Below are 15160 nucleotides of genomic sequence, written 5' to 3'. Positions count from 1 at the left end.
AGTGACTCACCCAGGGTGCATTGTTAATAAATGTTTGAGGCATAACTAGGCAGACCATCTTCCTGTCTCCAAATGCAATGCTCTAGCCCTCCACCACCTTAGAGGTCATTGTCATTGGGGGTTTTTTTGTTTGTTTTGGTTTTGGTTTTTTTTTTCTGCATTTCCTGATGTCTCCAGTTCTGGCCCACCCCACACAGCTCAAAATCACTTTGTACTTACTTGTATCTATTTTGCATATGCTTATTTTCATGTGTGTTGTTTCTCAAATAGAATGTAAATTCCTTGAGGGCAGGTGCCATTTTGCTTTTGTCTCTAGATCCCCAGTGGCCTAGCACAGAGCCTAATACAGAGTAGTTATTCAATAAATGATCAATGAATTGAATCTTTTCCTGTTACAGATAAAGAAAGGTTAGGTGACTCGTCCACAGTCACTCAGGTAATGTAAGTGGAAAAGCCTGGATTAAAAACCCAAGTCCTCTGGCTCCACATCTAGCTTCCTACCACTACCCCCACACTGTCTATCAATCCACATGAAGACCCAGATTGCATTAAGCTGGAGAAGTGTGATACACATATGGAGTTCATTATCCCAAGCAACAATTAGATTAGTCTTTTACTGGGAAAGTGAAACAGAAAGAAAGGTAGGCAAGATGGCACCATTAAAGGGGAACCATAAGAACGCCTAATTTCTTTGAGGTTTTCTAAGTCTTTTCCTCAGAACAACACCGTACAGTGGGAAAAACAAGGACTTTCAGCATCATAGGTTGAAAGTTTCAGGGAACCTTAAATATCACATCCATAGTTTTACATATGGGGAAACATCCCATTTTACCAATGGAACTAACTTTCCATTACCTCAAAATGATGTTTTACTTTAAGCCCTTTTTTCAAAACCAGTAGTTCTTACTACAATCTTGCTTTAAGTTTTCAATGAAGGTTTTTCGTTAGTTTTTGTCAGAAATCCCTGGCATATATTTGATTCTATTTAGCAAATATTTACTAAGTATCAATGTAGTATTGTTGGTACTAGAAGGAAAAGATATAGAAGACAGAGTCCCTATTCTCTTGGGGGGTCACAATCTAATAAAGAGGAAATAATAATAATAATAATAATTAATAGCAATTAGCATTTGCATTGCACTTTAAGGCTTCCAAAGCATTTTACATACGTTAACTCATTTAGTCCTTGTAACAGCCCTTTAAGGTATGATGGATGAGGAAACAGGCACAGAGGTTAAGTGATTTGCCTAAGGTCACAGAGCTAGTAAGTGTTTTAATGTCAAGTCTTTCTGACTACAAGTCTTCTGTTTATCCACTACTCCAAATAGCTGCTAGTATACAATGGAATCGGGTAGCTAGTTGGGGCAGTAGATAGAGTACTGGGCCAAGAGTCAGTAAGACTCATCTTCCTGAATTGAAATTTGGCCTCAGACATTTACTAGCTGTGTGACCCTGGGCAAGTCATCTGTTTGCCTCAGTTTCCTCATCGATAAAATGAGCTGGAGTAGGACTGAACAACACATGATAGAGAGTTGAATGTTTGGGAAAGGTGCAAATGAAAGGTATGAGTTTGAGAATAAAGGCTTTTATTTCATTCATAGGTAATAATTACATTCTTAGGTAATAATTGAGTAGTAATAAATCCTAAAATAGTATCATAGTCCCAGCTATAGTGGATTCAATTTGACAAACATTTATGAAGCACTACTATGTAGCATGCAATGAGGATACACAAAGAAAGTACCTACCCTCAAGGACTTTACAATCTACTGGGAAGATGCAAAACATACATAGAAAATTCAGGGTGATTTCAGGGGGGGCAGAGTAGGGATCCTGGGAAGTGGTGGGGTCAGGAATCTAAATGTCTCTGGGCTAACTCACAAGCCTCGGTTTTAGAGCAATCTTGCCCTTTGGGGTGAACTATAATGGTTTTGGTGAGTGGCTAGAGACCCTCCTCCCCATTCCCTAAGTCAAGAAGACCTAGATTAATGTCCTGACTCTGACATATCAATCATTCAACCAACAAGTATTTATTCACACTCTGATTGCCCACACCTCTCGATGGCTGGGGAAAATCTCAAAGATGGGAGTTCTTAAGCTTTTGTGTTTGTCATGGAACTATTTGTCATTCTGGTGAAGCCTATGGACCAAAATAATGTTCCTAAATGCATAAAACACACACGATTACAAAGGAAACCAATTCTATTGAACTGTTTTTATATAAAATACTAAAAACCTAAGTTCGTGGATCCCATGATAAGAATCCCTGCTTTAAGATTATAAGTTGTAGGACAGTTGTTGATCTGCAATGGTAAGGTTTCCTTACAGCAAATCACAGATGCAGTACACACATACACACACACACACACACACACACACACACACACACACACACACACACACACAGACACACTGCTTTTTATAGCCTTGGAAATGATAATATAGCTAAATACATCTTAAGATTATAAGATCTTAGATTTACAAATGGAAGGGGCTTCAGAGAACATCTAGACCAACTCCCTCATTTTACAGATAAGGAAACTGAGGCAAAGAGAGGCTAAGTGACTTGTCCAGGGTCACATAGCTAGTAAGTATCAGAGGTAGGATTTGAATGCAGACTCCAAGTCTAGAGCTCAGTAGTAGCTACAATGCCACAGCCACCTAATTCTCTGAAAGCGTTAACATAACTGGAGGAAGGGAGCATTTTATGCTTCTTCACCAAGAGACCTCCTGGTATGGGCTCTCATGGTTGCCAAGTACTTAGAAGCTCTAATAATTGCAGAACCCAAGATTTGCCAACTGGTACCTACTCCCCCACCACTCCTACGGCCCATTGTCTCACTGGGTTTCTTTTCTCATTTGATATACTGGTTTCCACAACAGTTCGGTTGCTATGGTTTCAGACATCAACAAAAAGCATAGATACCAAATGCTGTAGGATCACACACACACACACACACACACACACACACACACACACACACACACTTCAAAATGCTTGGTGACTATGGAAGAATAAAAAGGCTTCCTTCTTTGGCATCCAAGAGAACACCCATTATCTTCCTTGCCATTATTCTTCATGGGTTTGGAAAATGAGAGCAGGCCCTCATCGAAGAGTCACTATTGATGCTGGTGACAGGAGATGATAACCTGTTCCCGTTTTTGTCCAATATTATAAATGTGACTCACTCCCCTCGCCCCCACTGGCTGCTTAGAAGCTCTGCCAGCAGCACACATGCTGAGACACAGAAACAAGTTGAAAAATGATCATTGATGAATGCTTATTTGGAATGCAGTCAAATTGGCTTTAAGACTCTCATACATTATTTTTCTTTTGACACATCCTTCCTGGTTAAATTGCAAAACTGAACTGTTTAAAGGGGCAGTTCCATTCAAGGCAAAACTCAAGAGGGTAGTATGTGGACATATCAGAGACAGGACGTGAACCCATGTCTGCCTGCCTACTCTGTGTTCTTTATGCAATGCTACCTCTCTAGCTTATAGTAAGATGTTAATAAATATTTGTTGAACTGAATTTTACAGATGAGAAAACCAAGGCATGGAGGATAAATGACTTGTCCAAGGTCACACAGCTATTAATTATTAGAAGTCAGATTTTGACACCAGGGCTTCCTCATTTTATTTCTAGTATTCCATCTACTTTATATCCAACCTGTCTACACTAGGCTTGGTATTGATGCTAGATATTTCAAGGACCAACAAGAAAATATATGTATATATATATATATATATATATATATATATATATATATATGTATGTATGTATATTGAAGCTACCATTGTTGTTTATATCTTTAAGGAATTAACCTACAGGTTTTATTTTTTTTTTAAGCAGAGCAAAGACAAACAAAAGCAAGCATTTGACCTGAAAAATTGCCTTTCCACCATTAAGATTACCGACTGCAGTGGATATGAGTTTCACAGCTTGAAGGTATCAACTCAAGTAAAGGCCTCCCCTTGCCTCCTCTTTATATTCCATTCCTTCCTTTCTTAAATGGAATCCCATTCAAATTAAGGTGGGGGTTGGTTTCCACTAGCCTTCTCTGGGGGACCAAGAACAGGGACTACCAGTCCTTATTTTAGGATTGCCTGGTTTTCATGATGGATACATCTTCAACCAATTGGAGCATTGAAATATAGCCTAAGACATGTCATAAATTTCCCCAGAGTACCTCTATCTAATACTTCAATACATCCAGGATTCAGGATTTCATCAGAGTAAAACCAATACAGACATTCATCCTCAATCCCTCCATGCCTTAGTAGGTGGCTTTCTTGAGTTGCTGAGGCCAAAGAAATTCACCAACCTCCTGTCGTCCTTGGCAATGAGTGTCTCTGTTCTTACCTAGCCTGATCTTCAGGTGGTTGACATACTGGGACCATTATCAGACTCATACCTGAAGGCCCACCAGTTGGAAACGTTCTGCAGTATTTAAGTTATGATTGCATAGACTTCAAGAATGCAGGACTGTAACCAGGCCATGAAGAGGCTCCTGAGAACACAGGTAGAGACCTCAAAACAAAATTAATTCAATTCACTTTCACTTTAAAAGTCAGCATAAATGGCTTAGCATCTCTATACTCCCAGGCAACTCTCTAAGACTCTAAGGTGATCTGCATTGATAGAAGAGTTCCCTATACCAATAAAATTTGCCAGTTCAGTCCAAAACCAAAGTAAACCATGTAGCTCAGATGTGGTAAGTAGTACCATTAAAAACTCAACTACTCTTCTCAACTCAGCAAAAATATATTATGTGCTAATTCTATGAAAAGTAGAGGGAAAGGGAGGGAGGGGCCAGGCATTTATTAAGCACCTACTACATTTGATTTAAAGGGATGTCACAATGGATAGAGGTCCAAGTCTGGAGTCAGGAAGACTCATCTTCCTGAGTTCAAATCTAGCCTCAGACACTTCCTAGCTGTGTGACCCTGAGCAAGTCACTTAACCCTGTTTGCCTCAATTTTCTCATCTGTAAAATGAGCTGGAGAAGGAAATGGCAAACCAGTCCAGTATCCTTACCAAGAAAATCCCAAATGGGGTCACAGAGAGTCAGACTTGACTCAAATGTCTGAGTAGAACACGGGCCAGGCATTCTGCTATATAGCTGAAGAATGACTGAACAACAATTTGCCCTTTGTGTTACAGGAAATAAATTGATAAGCAATACTGAGAGCCATCAGTGAGAAAAAGGCGATCATAGACCATAGCTCTAGAGTTGAAAGGAACCTTAGAAACCACCCAATCCAACTTTCATTTTCCAGATGAGGAAACCAAAGCTCTGGGAGATTGATTTACCCAAGGTCACACAGGGGATAAGTATCAGAGGCAGGGTTTGAACTCACTCTCTCTAGCTCCAGAACTCCTTCTGTTGTCTGTTGGCGTATTCTTGCATGTCCCCTGCACCTCCAGGATCCCCACCACTGCCACCCCAAAATAGCAACAAGTCATGTCAACCAGGTGAAATGAAAGACTTTTCTTCTTTTTTTCTCATCATGTATAGGATAAGACCTGGGAAGAAGTTCTGGAAAGACATGAAAAGCTTCCTAGTGAGCCACCAGACTTGAGAAAGCAGCAGGAAGCTGTGTGGGAACTCTTCACCAGTGAATGCACCTATTATTTAGACCACTTGCTAGTTCTTAAGATGGTAATGCTCTATTTTGCTTCATTAACAAATTCAAAATGTTCATTTTGCTCCTTGGGAGTCAGTTTTGCTATTACAGAAAGTTAGGTAATTTCATTAAATCTGGAGAGGATTTATGGTGCCTACAGTGTGCATGGCACCACATGAAGTGATAGGAATAAAACATTTTCTGAACTTAGGAACTCACATTACATGGGGGTACACAACTCAGGTTGGTAAATGTAAAATACAGAAACTCAATACGGAGTAATTTTGAGGAGAGAATTCTAACTGCAGTCGGTTGGTGCAGTGGATGGAGCACTAGCCCTGGAGTTGGGGAAGACTTGAGTTCAAATCCAACCTCAGACACTTACTAACTGTGTGAGCCTGAGCAAGTCACTTAATCTATGCCTGCCTCAGTTTCTTCATCTGCAAGATGGAGATAATAATGGCACCTACCTCCCACGGTTGTTGTGAGGATCAAATGAGCTAAGATTTGCAAAGCCTCTTGAGAACTTTAAAGCATCATGTAATTGTTAACTATTCTCAGCTGAGGAAATCAAAGACAATTCTTTGTAAGAAATTACATAATCTAAGCCTTGAAATCAAAGAGATATTTGAAGCAGTGTGGCATAGAGATTAGAAATCTGGCCCCAGAATGAGGAAGATCTGGTTTCCTCTGACACAGACTGACTGTGTATTCCTGGCCAAGTCATTTAACCTAAGCCCCCGAAGTAACTCTCTGAGGCTGTAAATTGTAAAGGAAGTTTCCTCTTCCAGGAGTTCCCTATCCCAATGACATTATAGGTCTAGGTCTATCCCTAAGGATTTAAGAGGTAAAATGCAGGCGGATCAGCCTGGGCTAAAGCATGGAGAAAGGAAATAGAATGTCATATGCTGTAAACAATAAGTACCACTTGGAGCCTCAGCTTCCTCATCTATAAAGTGGGGATAATAATACCTACAATACCTACCTACATCCCAGGCTTACTATTGGTACCAAAGGAGCTAATGTATTTAGAAAACTTTGTAAAAATCAAAGTGTTATATCATTAATATGAAGAGGAAAGCAATGATAACATCCTAGATCTAAGGCTGGAATAACCTTTGAAGTTATCTGGTTTAATTCCCTCATTTTACAGGAAAGGGATACTGAGTTCTGAGGAGGTCAGTGACTTACTTTGGGTCCCACATGAAGTAAGTAAGAGTGCTGGAACTGGAACCCAAGTCCTTCGAATCAAAATCCAATACTTTCTACTGTTCCATGTTTCCTCAAGGTGATGTTGATGGAGTCTTTGGGAGAGAAAAAAAAAGTTTGGTCTTTTTCATCTTTTATCTTACTGCAATAGAATATTATAGCTGGAAAGGACATTAGAGGTCACCCCGTCTAAATAACCTCATTTTACAGATGAGGAACTGAGACCCAGAAAGGTGAAGAAACTTGTCTAGGGCCAAATGTGGTGTGAGTGGACTCACTAAGCCTCAAACTTAAGTCTGTGTCTCTAATTCCAAAGTTCTTTCTACTGTACCAAACTGCCTCCTTTTTTCATTCCAATGGGGACTTTTGAAGGCATCTAGTCCAACCCCTCCATCTTACAGATGAAGAAACTGGAGATCCAAGAAACAAAAGTGACTTGCCCAATATCACAGAGGGCTAACTAGCCAAGCTGGGATTTGGACCCAGGCCCTGACTCCAAATCCAGTGCTATTTCCGTTATACTGTGCAATAAAAACTCAAACTTTACGAAGAACTTTGTTGTGAAACAATGACAGCTGTCATGCATTTCATTCAGAGAAGTATTCAATAGAAATCTCCACAAGCTCATTTGTAATAGAGGCCTAAAGGAGACGGGGGAGGGGAAGGAGAAGAAAGAAGTCCTTCTTATCTTTTTCTTTCTTATCCCTGCCAGTACATAAAGGGCTGGATTTATGACTGCACACCAGGACTTAGGGACAGTGTGATTCAGGGATCAGTGAATTCAGAGGATTTGGCTCCTCTTTTTTCTGCTTGAAGGTATAGCATCCCATTAGAGTGAAAGAAGAAGAGAAAGGTAGCTTGCTTTTATCACTAAATTAAAAGGAATGGAACTCAGAAGACAGCTAGTTCAAATTTCTCATTTAACATAGGTTAAAACCACATAGGTTATCCATGGTAGAAAAAAAAATTAAAAACTGATCTTTTCCCTTCAAATCCAATGTTCTTTGAATTATAATACCCACAGCTAATGTTTACATAGTGCTTTAAATTTTATAAAATATTTTGTAGGTCAGCTGGGTGGTACAGTGGATAGAGAGCCAGGCCTGTATTCAGGAAGACCTAAGTTCAAATGTGGCCTGAGGCACTTCCTAGCTTTGTGACCTTGGGCAAGTCATTTAACCCTGTTTGCCTCAATTCCTCATCTGTAAAATGATCTGGAGAAGGAAATGGCAAAGCACTCCAGTATTTTTGCCAAGAAAACCCTAAATATGGTCATGAAGAGTCAGATGGGACTAAAAAATGATTAAACAACAACAAAAGTATTTTATATTCATTATTTTATTTAAACCTTATAACCCTTTGAGATGGGTACTTTAGGCATTATAAATCCCATTTACAAATACGGAAATTAAGGTTAAGTAGCTCATGATCACAAATTTGGTGTCAGAGGTAGGAATTGAATTCATGTCCAGGTCTATCATACCCCATTGCATTAATTGGGTGAAATAAAGTACGCATGAATACACAAAATATATTTGGTTGTTTGAAAGGCCAATCATATGGCAGTTACTTATTTTTGCCCTAGTATTCATTTCCTTGAGCATTGGTACAATGGAAAGAAAACGGGATTTGGAGTCAAAGGATGTGGGTTCAAATCCAGACTTTGCCACTGTGCGGTCATGACCCTGGGCTAATTATGTTATGGCTCTGATCCTCAGTTTCCTTATCTGTAAAATTAGGGGATTGGAACCAATGATCTTTAAAGTCTATTCTAGCTCTAAATGTAGGGCATGCAGAGAGGATATTTCCTAGTTCATAGGCAAGGGAATGAAGAGAAAGCAAGTTTATATTCTTCCCTTTGGACTTTCCTCAGTGATGGATACAAGAAGAAATCTGAGGTGGCATCTGCTAGGGACCTAAAATCCTAAAATCCCTTCCCTTTTTACTTGAGAAGACCATCAGCCAGCCCCCATTAGCATCCAGATCTCCATATCAAAGAGTAGCATTCGAATGTGTTCCATGATGCTGAAATGAGACAGAAGGGGCCACTTGAATGCAGTATCTTTCTGAAATCCTGAAAACTACACTTCTAAATTATTTTCTAAGGCAATGCAGAGGAAGATGAAGAGCAACTGTCTCTCAAAAGGGAAGCTTTGGATGTATAAAGCAGGAATAATGGGCATTTCTCTGGGGTTTTTCTTAGGTCTTTATGAATACACTCAAATACCTGCAAAACTATGAATGCCTCCTGGATGTGGATTTGTGGAGACTTTTTGCAAACCTTGAAGAGTTAAGTCAGGTAAGGAAATGATGGGGAAAAATTGACTCCAGGCAACCTGCAGCATAAAGACAATTTGTTACAACTCATGAAAATTACTTTAAGTGTTAAGCTTTTGTCCATTCCAATGGATAGAATTCTGGCAAGCTAAAATACATTCCACAACTCTCTTCTTTCCCTGAAACTGTGTAGCACTACGGTTGCAAGATGTGGCAGGCATGTGTGATTAAATCTTGTTTAATCTTTTTTCTTTGTTGCAAGAGCAGGATTATTGACAGGAAGAAGGGAGGGAGAAGTTTATACAACAAAAAGCAATTATTACAAAAACAATTATTTAAATGATTTAATTTAAATTTAAAGGCATTTATTTAAAAAACAAAACAAAATACAAAACAAAACAAAATAAAACAAGAAAATACAAACAATATTTCAGCCTGCATCATTATACAGGGATGACCAACAATTCCCAATCTCTTCTAGCAAAGCAATGGGGCTGAGTGCCACAAGGATATGCTGGTAAATGTTTAACAACCAGCTCTCTGAAGGGAAAAAATACACTCGACACATTTTAAGTTTAATCCGCATTATTATCTTTTTTTCCATCACTTCCTTAAGTCCAGACAATCAACAAAACAATAAATCAAGCCCTGAGTTGTAGCATTAGCCAATTTTGGAAACATAAATGCTCACACTGAAAACGTAAAAATCAACTCTTGTGAGCCAGTTGAAGTAGTGAGCCAGCACATCATTGCATGGGATCATAGAGCTAGAAGGGGACTGAGAGTCTAACCTCCTCTTATTACAGAGAGGGTAAAAAAAATTCACTAACATGCCCAGGGTCCCACAGTTAATAAGGCACCATCCTGACTCCAGGCCCAGACCTCTATCAGTTTAGACACCTGACTAAGAGGGGCAGCCAAGTGGCTCAGTGAATAAAGAATTGTATCTAGAGTCAGGAAGACCTGAGTTCAAATCTGACTTCAGACACTTACTGGCTGTGTGATCCTGAGTAAGTCACTTAACCCTGTTTGCCTCAGTTTCCTCATCTATAAAATGAGCTAGAGAAAGAAAGGGCAAACTACCCCAATATCTTTGCCAAGAAAACCTCAAATGGGGTATTAAGAGTTGGGCATGACTGAAAAGAGCTAAACAACAATAACACGGTTCTCTTCCTCCTCAGTTTTCTATATGCTACATACACTATATGTATGTTATATAACCTCTGTCGAATGAAAGCTCCTTGAGGGCAGCTGTCCAGCACAATGCACTGCATATTGCAGATTCTCAATAAAAGTTTATTGTGCTAACAAATTTATTGGCCATAACTAATACACAATGGGGTAGGTAGGCAGCGCCATAGTTCACAGAACGCTGGGCCTAAAATCAGAAAGATTCATCTTCCTGAGTTCAAATCCAACCTCAGATACTCACTAGCTGTGTGGCCCTGAGCAAGTCACTTCACCCTGTTTGCCTCAGTTTCCTCATCTGTAAAATGAGCCAAGAAGGAAATGGGGAACCACTCCAGGATCTTTGCCAAGAAAACCCCAACTGAGGTTGTCAACATGAGGAGTCAAACATGACTGAACAATAACAGCAACCTGCCCAAGAGCCTACTAAGTGCCAAGGACTGTGTTAGATACTAGGAATATAAAAACATAAATGAAATAGTTCCTACCCTTAAGGAGTTTGCACTGAATATACAATATGTGAAACCCATACATTGCTATGGGAACAGTATTATAAATATTTATATTTATAAGAGCAGTTGAATAATTAAGTCTTGTGATTTGACAGTGGAGTCTGATACTAAGGAAACAGTGGTTGGTTTTAGAAAGCTTGTGAGGAGAGGGTATGCCTGCTCCTCCCTTGCCCCTATAATCTTGGGAATGGGGAGATTTAGGAAAGCAAGAAGGGAATTGTGGTGTTCAGGTCTCATGGAATTCTGTTTTCTGAGATGGAATCCATAACACAAGACTATATTAATTACCCTTTTTCTTGAGCTTATTCCATATCCCCATATTTAAGTAACTAGAAACACATCCCAAAGATTTCCATCACACATCAAAAGACTGTATTCCTAAGTGAATGAGCTCTCTTAAAATAGATCTTTCACTTAAAAATAAATAAATATACAAGATCAAACACTGCTGATTTCTATCACTCCGTTATGCCTTGGAGTGGAAAACTACCCACTGTTGTCTTGGCAGGAACCATCAAGAAGGGTTACTTCCATTCGTTGAATTTATATTCCTTGAACCTGAGCTTCAGGTCATGAGAAGGTCGAGGTCATTGTCTATTTCTTTGTCTTCCCTCAGGTCAGTCTCAGCTTCCTGAGCTGTTTTTTCAGCACCATCAAGGACTACATAAATTCATCTGGCTCTGCATCCTCCATGGATTTCATCTCTGTGCTCTCCAAGGTAAAGTATCTGAGAAAGGCCTTGACATCCCCAACCCTACCACAACGGAGTCTCCATGTAGACCCTTCCCCTCTTCCCTGAGAATTGTTTATATTCCTGGATTTTTCCAGAGTAGGAAAAAAATCACCCCATCCCCACCCCCTTCTCCCTAATCAAAACCACCAAATGAAATCTGCAGACAGGTTCACATTCCCACTGAGTGCATCTTTGGGGTATATTTTATTAACACACAAATCTGAGTGCTTATAAAAAATATCTCTCAGTTTATGAAATGACTTCAATTTTGAACAATATTCAGGGCAAGAGTTTGGAACTCACTAATTACATGGTTCACTTGGTCTTCTGAGAAAAGTGGCAGCTTCTCCCAGGGAAACAAAACATAACTTCAAATCCATCAAAGCCCCTGGTGATTCTGCTGTTCTGTTTAGTGTAGAGGAGGAAAAGGAAAAAATAAAAGAAAAAGAAACCATAACTCTACCTTTAAAGATACTCTTGGTTTTTCCTAAGCAAATCCTGAGAACACACACACACATCCTTAATAATAATAGCTAGCATTTATGTAGCAATTTAAGGTTTGCAAAGCACTTTATAAATATTATCACATTTGATCCTCATGATGCTATGAAGTATGCGCTAGTTATTATCCTTCTTTTACAGGTGAGGAAACTGAGGCAGAGAGATTAATTGAGTGATTTCACTGGGGTCTTGTAAATATAAACATCTGAGGTGGGATTTGCAATCAGGCTGTCCTGAATCTGGTAGGATTCTCTATTCACTGAGCCACCTAGCTACCCAAGAATGTTAAATATAGTTCTTACCTAAGATTTTATTTTTTTAAAAAATATTCTTTGACGAGCTGGAGGCAATTAGGACAGTGGAAAGAGCACTGGCCAATCACAAGCCCTGGTATACAGTAGGTACTTAATAAATGCTTGGTGATTAATTGAATGATTGGTTGGACTGGGAATCAGAGGCCCTGGGTTCTGATCCCAGTTGTGCTACTTAGGAGTATGTTGTCTTGTAAAATAAGGATCTTGGGGCAGAGACAGCAAGGTTGTAGTAGAGGACAGAGTGTTTCACATGGAGTAAAGTAGATCTGGATGAGAATAATGCTTCAGATGCTCCACAACAGGCAAGCCACTTACCTCTCTGGGTCTCTGTCTTCTTAACCATAAAATGAAAGACTCTTAATGTCAATGGTGCCATACATCCCTTCCAACTCTTTATCTGCGATCCTATGAACTGCTCAAAACCATTGCCTTTACTCAGACCCCAAGTGTTTGTAGACTAAAATCCTGGAGTCATAATAATTCCCTTCCTTTTTGTTAGTCAGTCAAAGCATTTGTTAAGCACCTACTATGTGTCAGGCACTGTACACATAACTGGGGAGACAACATGCAAACAACTAAATGCAAATAAGCTTTAGACAGGAGAAAATGGTGTTAACAGAGGGAAAATATTAAGCACCCTCTGATCTCTCCTTAGATGACAGGGATGACACCAAGCTTAAAACCTGGCTTCTGTTGGTTTTCACTATTCTCTGCTTCCTACTCTGGCCAGTTTCATCTTCCTAACCCCCAGGCCAGGACTTAGCCATCTTGACTCTCTCATTGTGCCTTGAGCATAACAAACACTTAAGTAAACATTTACTAAGCAAATGGAAGGACTGACTTTTTTTTTCAAGGTAAAGTGCCATGTTTATTGATATTTTCTTTTCTTTTTTTAATTTTCACATTAGTCATGTTGTAAAGAAGAATTAGAACCAATGGGAGAAACCATAAGAAAGCGAGAGAGAGGGAAGGAGAGAGGGAGGGAAGGAGGGAGGGAGGGAGAGAGAGAGAGACAGAGCACAAATTGTATGCTTCGACCTACATTTAGACTCCAAAGTTCTTTTTCTGGATGTGGATGACATTTTCCATCATGAGTCATACGGAGTTGTCTTAGATCCCTGCATTGCTAAGCAGAGATAAGTCTATCAAAGCTAGCCATGGCACAATGTCGCTGTTACTGTGAAAAATGTTCTTCTGGTTCTGCTCACTTCACTCAGCATCAGTTCATATAAGGAAAGAACTGATTTATATAGCCATTTGAATCTGAGGGCCAGGTTGTTTGGAGTTTTCTTTGGTTTGGACTTGTGGTTTAATTGGCAGAGAGAACTCCCAGTAAGCAAGATTAGCCACTGTTCTCCGGGTTCTAGGTTAGAAAGTTGCTTGAGTCATCAAGAGGTGCCAGGAGTTACCCAGGGTCACACAGCCAGGATTTGGACCCAGGACTCTCTGTCCAGTTCTCTGTTCACTCTGTGATTCTGCCTTCCCACTGTCATGGATCATTTGTTCCTGAAACTTAGGTTCTGCATTTTGCTCTTACAGCATTTCCGAGGGCGCCTCTGTCAGAGCCACCAGATTTACTGCCTTAATTACACTTCCGCCATCTTCTATCTCGAGAGCTTACGACAGAGAGAAGACTTTGGAATCTATTTAAAGGTGATGTAAGCTTTATTTTTTTCTTTCTGCATTTTCCTTCCTTGTTCTAAGATGCTTTGAGGCTGACTGAAAATGGGGATTGATTGTAACTATATTTACTACAGTTGAGGAGAAAGGAATTCAGATAAATAAGCCAAATACAGCAATAAACCATAAGAGAAAGGAAGGAGAGAAAGAAAGGAAAGAAGGAAGGGATGGAGAGAGGAAAGCAGGAAGGAAGGAAGGGAGGAAGGGAGGGGGAGAGGAAGGAAAGGAAAGGAAGGAAGGGAGAGATGGAGGGAAGGAGGAAAGGAAGGAAGAAGAGAGAAAGGAATGAAGGAGGGAAGGGAGGGGATGAAAGGAAGGAGGGAGGGAGGGAGAGAGGAAAGCAAGAAGGAAGGAAGGGAGGGAGGAAGGAAGGGAGAGAGGAAGAAAGGGAGGAGGAAAGAAAGAACAAAGGAAAGTAAAGGAAGGGAGGGATAGGGGGAGGAAGGAAGGATGGATGGATGGATGGATGGATGGATGGATGGATGGATTGATGATGTCTCAGGCAATGGAGAGACTACCATCTAAATTGTCTCCTGAATTGTAGACTGCAATCTCTCTCCCCTCTCCCTCTTTCTCTTCTTCCCTTTTTTTCTTCTTCTTCCCCTTCCCCCATCCTTTCCTCTCCCCAGGAAAACAGTAAGTGGAAACCCAGTTCAAACCCAGGTCCTTTGACTCTAAATCTATCACTCTTTCCAGTGAACTAGTAGGATCAAGCAAGGAGCATATTGCCTGATTTAGAGTTGGTGCTTAATTAATGCATTTTGATTGATAGGGACTATCTTGTTTCAGTCCTTTGGAATGCCCTACATAAGTCTGGGGATACATTTGGGAACTATGGGCAGGAAGGTAGGAGAAAAGGCCAGAATTACATCTGAGGACAGAGTATATTGAAGATGTGGTAAATGCACAACTGAGCAGAGAGAATCCAGATCTAAGGGGCCTACAGTGATCTTCCTCCCCATTTTCCTGGACTCCTTCAAGACAGCTTAAATCTCATCTTCTGCAAGATTCCTCTCCTGGTCTCCCCAACTCAGTGCCTTCCCCTCTTAGATTGCCTTCCATCTTCTCTGTCTGTACCTTGTATGAGTCAAGTTTTTTTTTTTTGCATGTTGTCT

General features: G+C 40.1%; 1 protein-coding gene across 1 annotated transcript in view; it reads left to right on the top strand.

Annotated features, from left to right (window-relative positions):
* Positions 1-15160, top strand: part of PLEKHG7 (pleckstrin homology and RhoGEF domain containing G7) — a 70583-nt gene that overhangs the window by 24752 nt on the left and 30671 nt on the right. The window contains exons 5-9 of the mRNA XM_036760713.1: positions 3857-3952; positions 5523-5666; positions 9044-9139; positions 11434-11535; positions 13905-14018. Of these exons, the coding sequence (XP_036616608.1) occupies positions 3857-3952; positions 5523-5666; positions 9044-9139; positions 11434-11535; positions 13905-14018 (552 nt within the window). The remainder of the gene's footprint in view (positions 1-3856; positions 3953-5522; positions 5667-9043; positions 9140-11433; positions 11536-13904; positions 14019-15160) is intronic.

Source organism: Trichosurus vulpecula, chromosome 5 (assembly GCF_011100635.1).
Source record: "Trichosurus vulpecula isolate mTriVul1 chromosome 5, mTriVul1.pri, whole genome shotgun sequence".
NCBI classification, from domain to species: Eukaryota; Metazoa; Chordata; class Mammalia; order Diprotodontia; family Phalangeridae; genus Trichosurus; species Trichosurus vulpecula.
The sequence above is the reverse complement of the archived record's forward strand: the minus strand, read 5'-3'. Positions and strand labels throughout refer to the sequence as shown.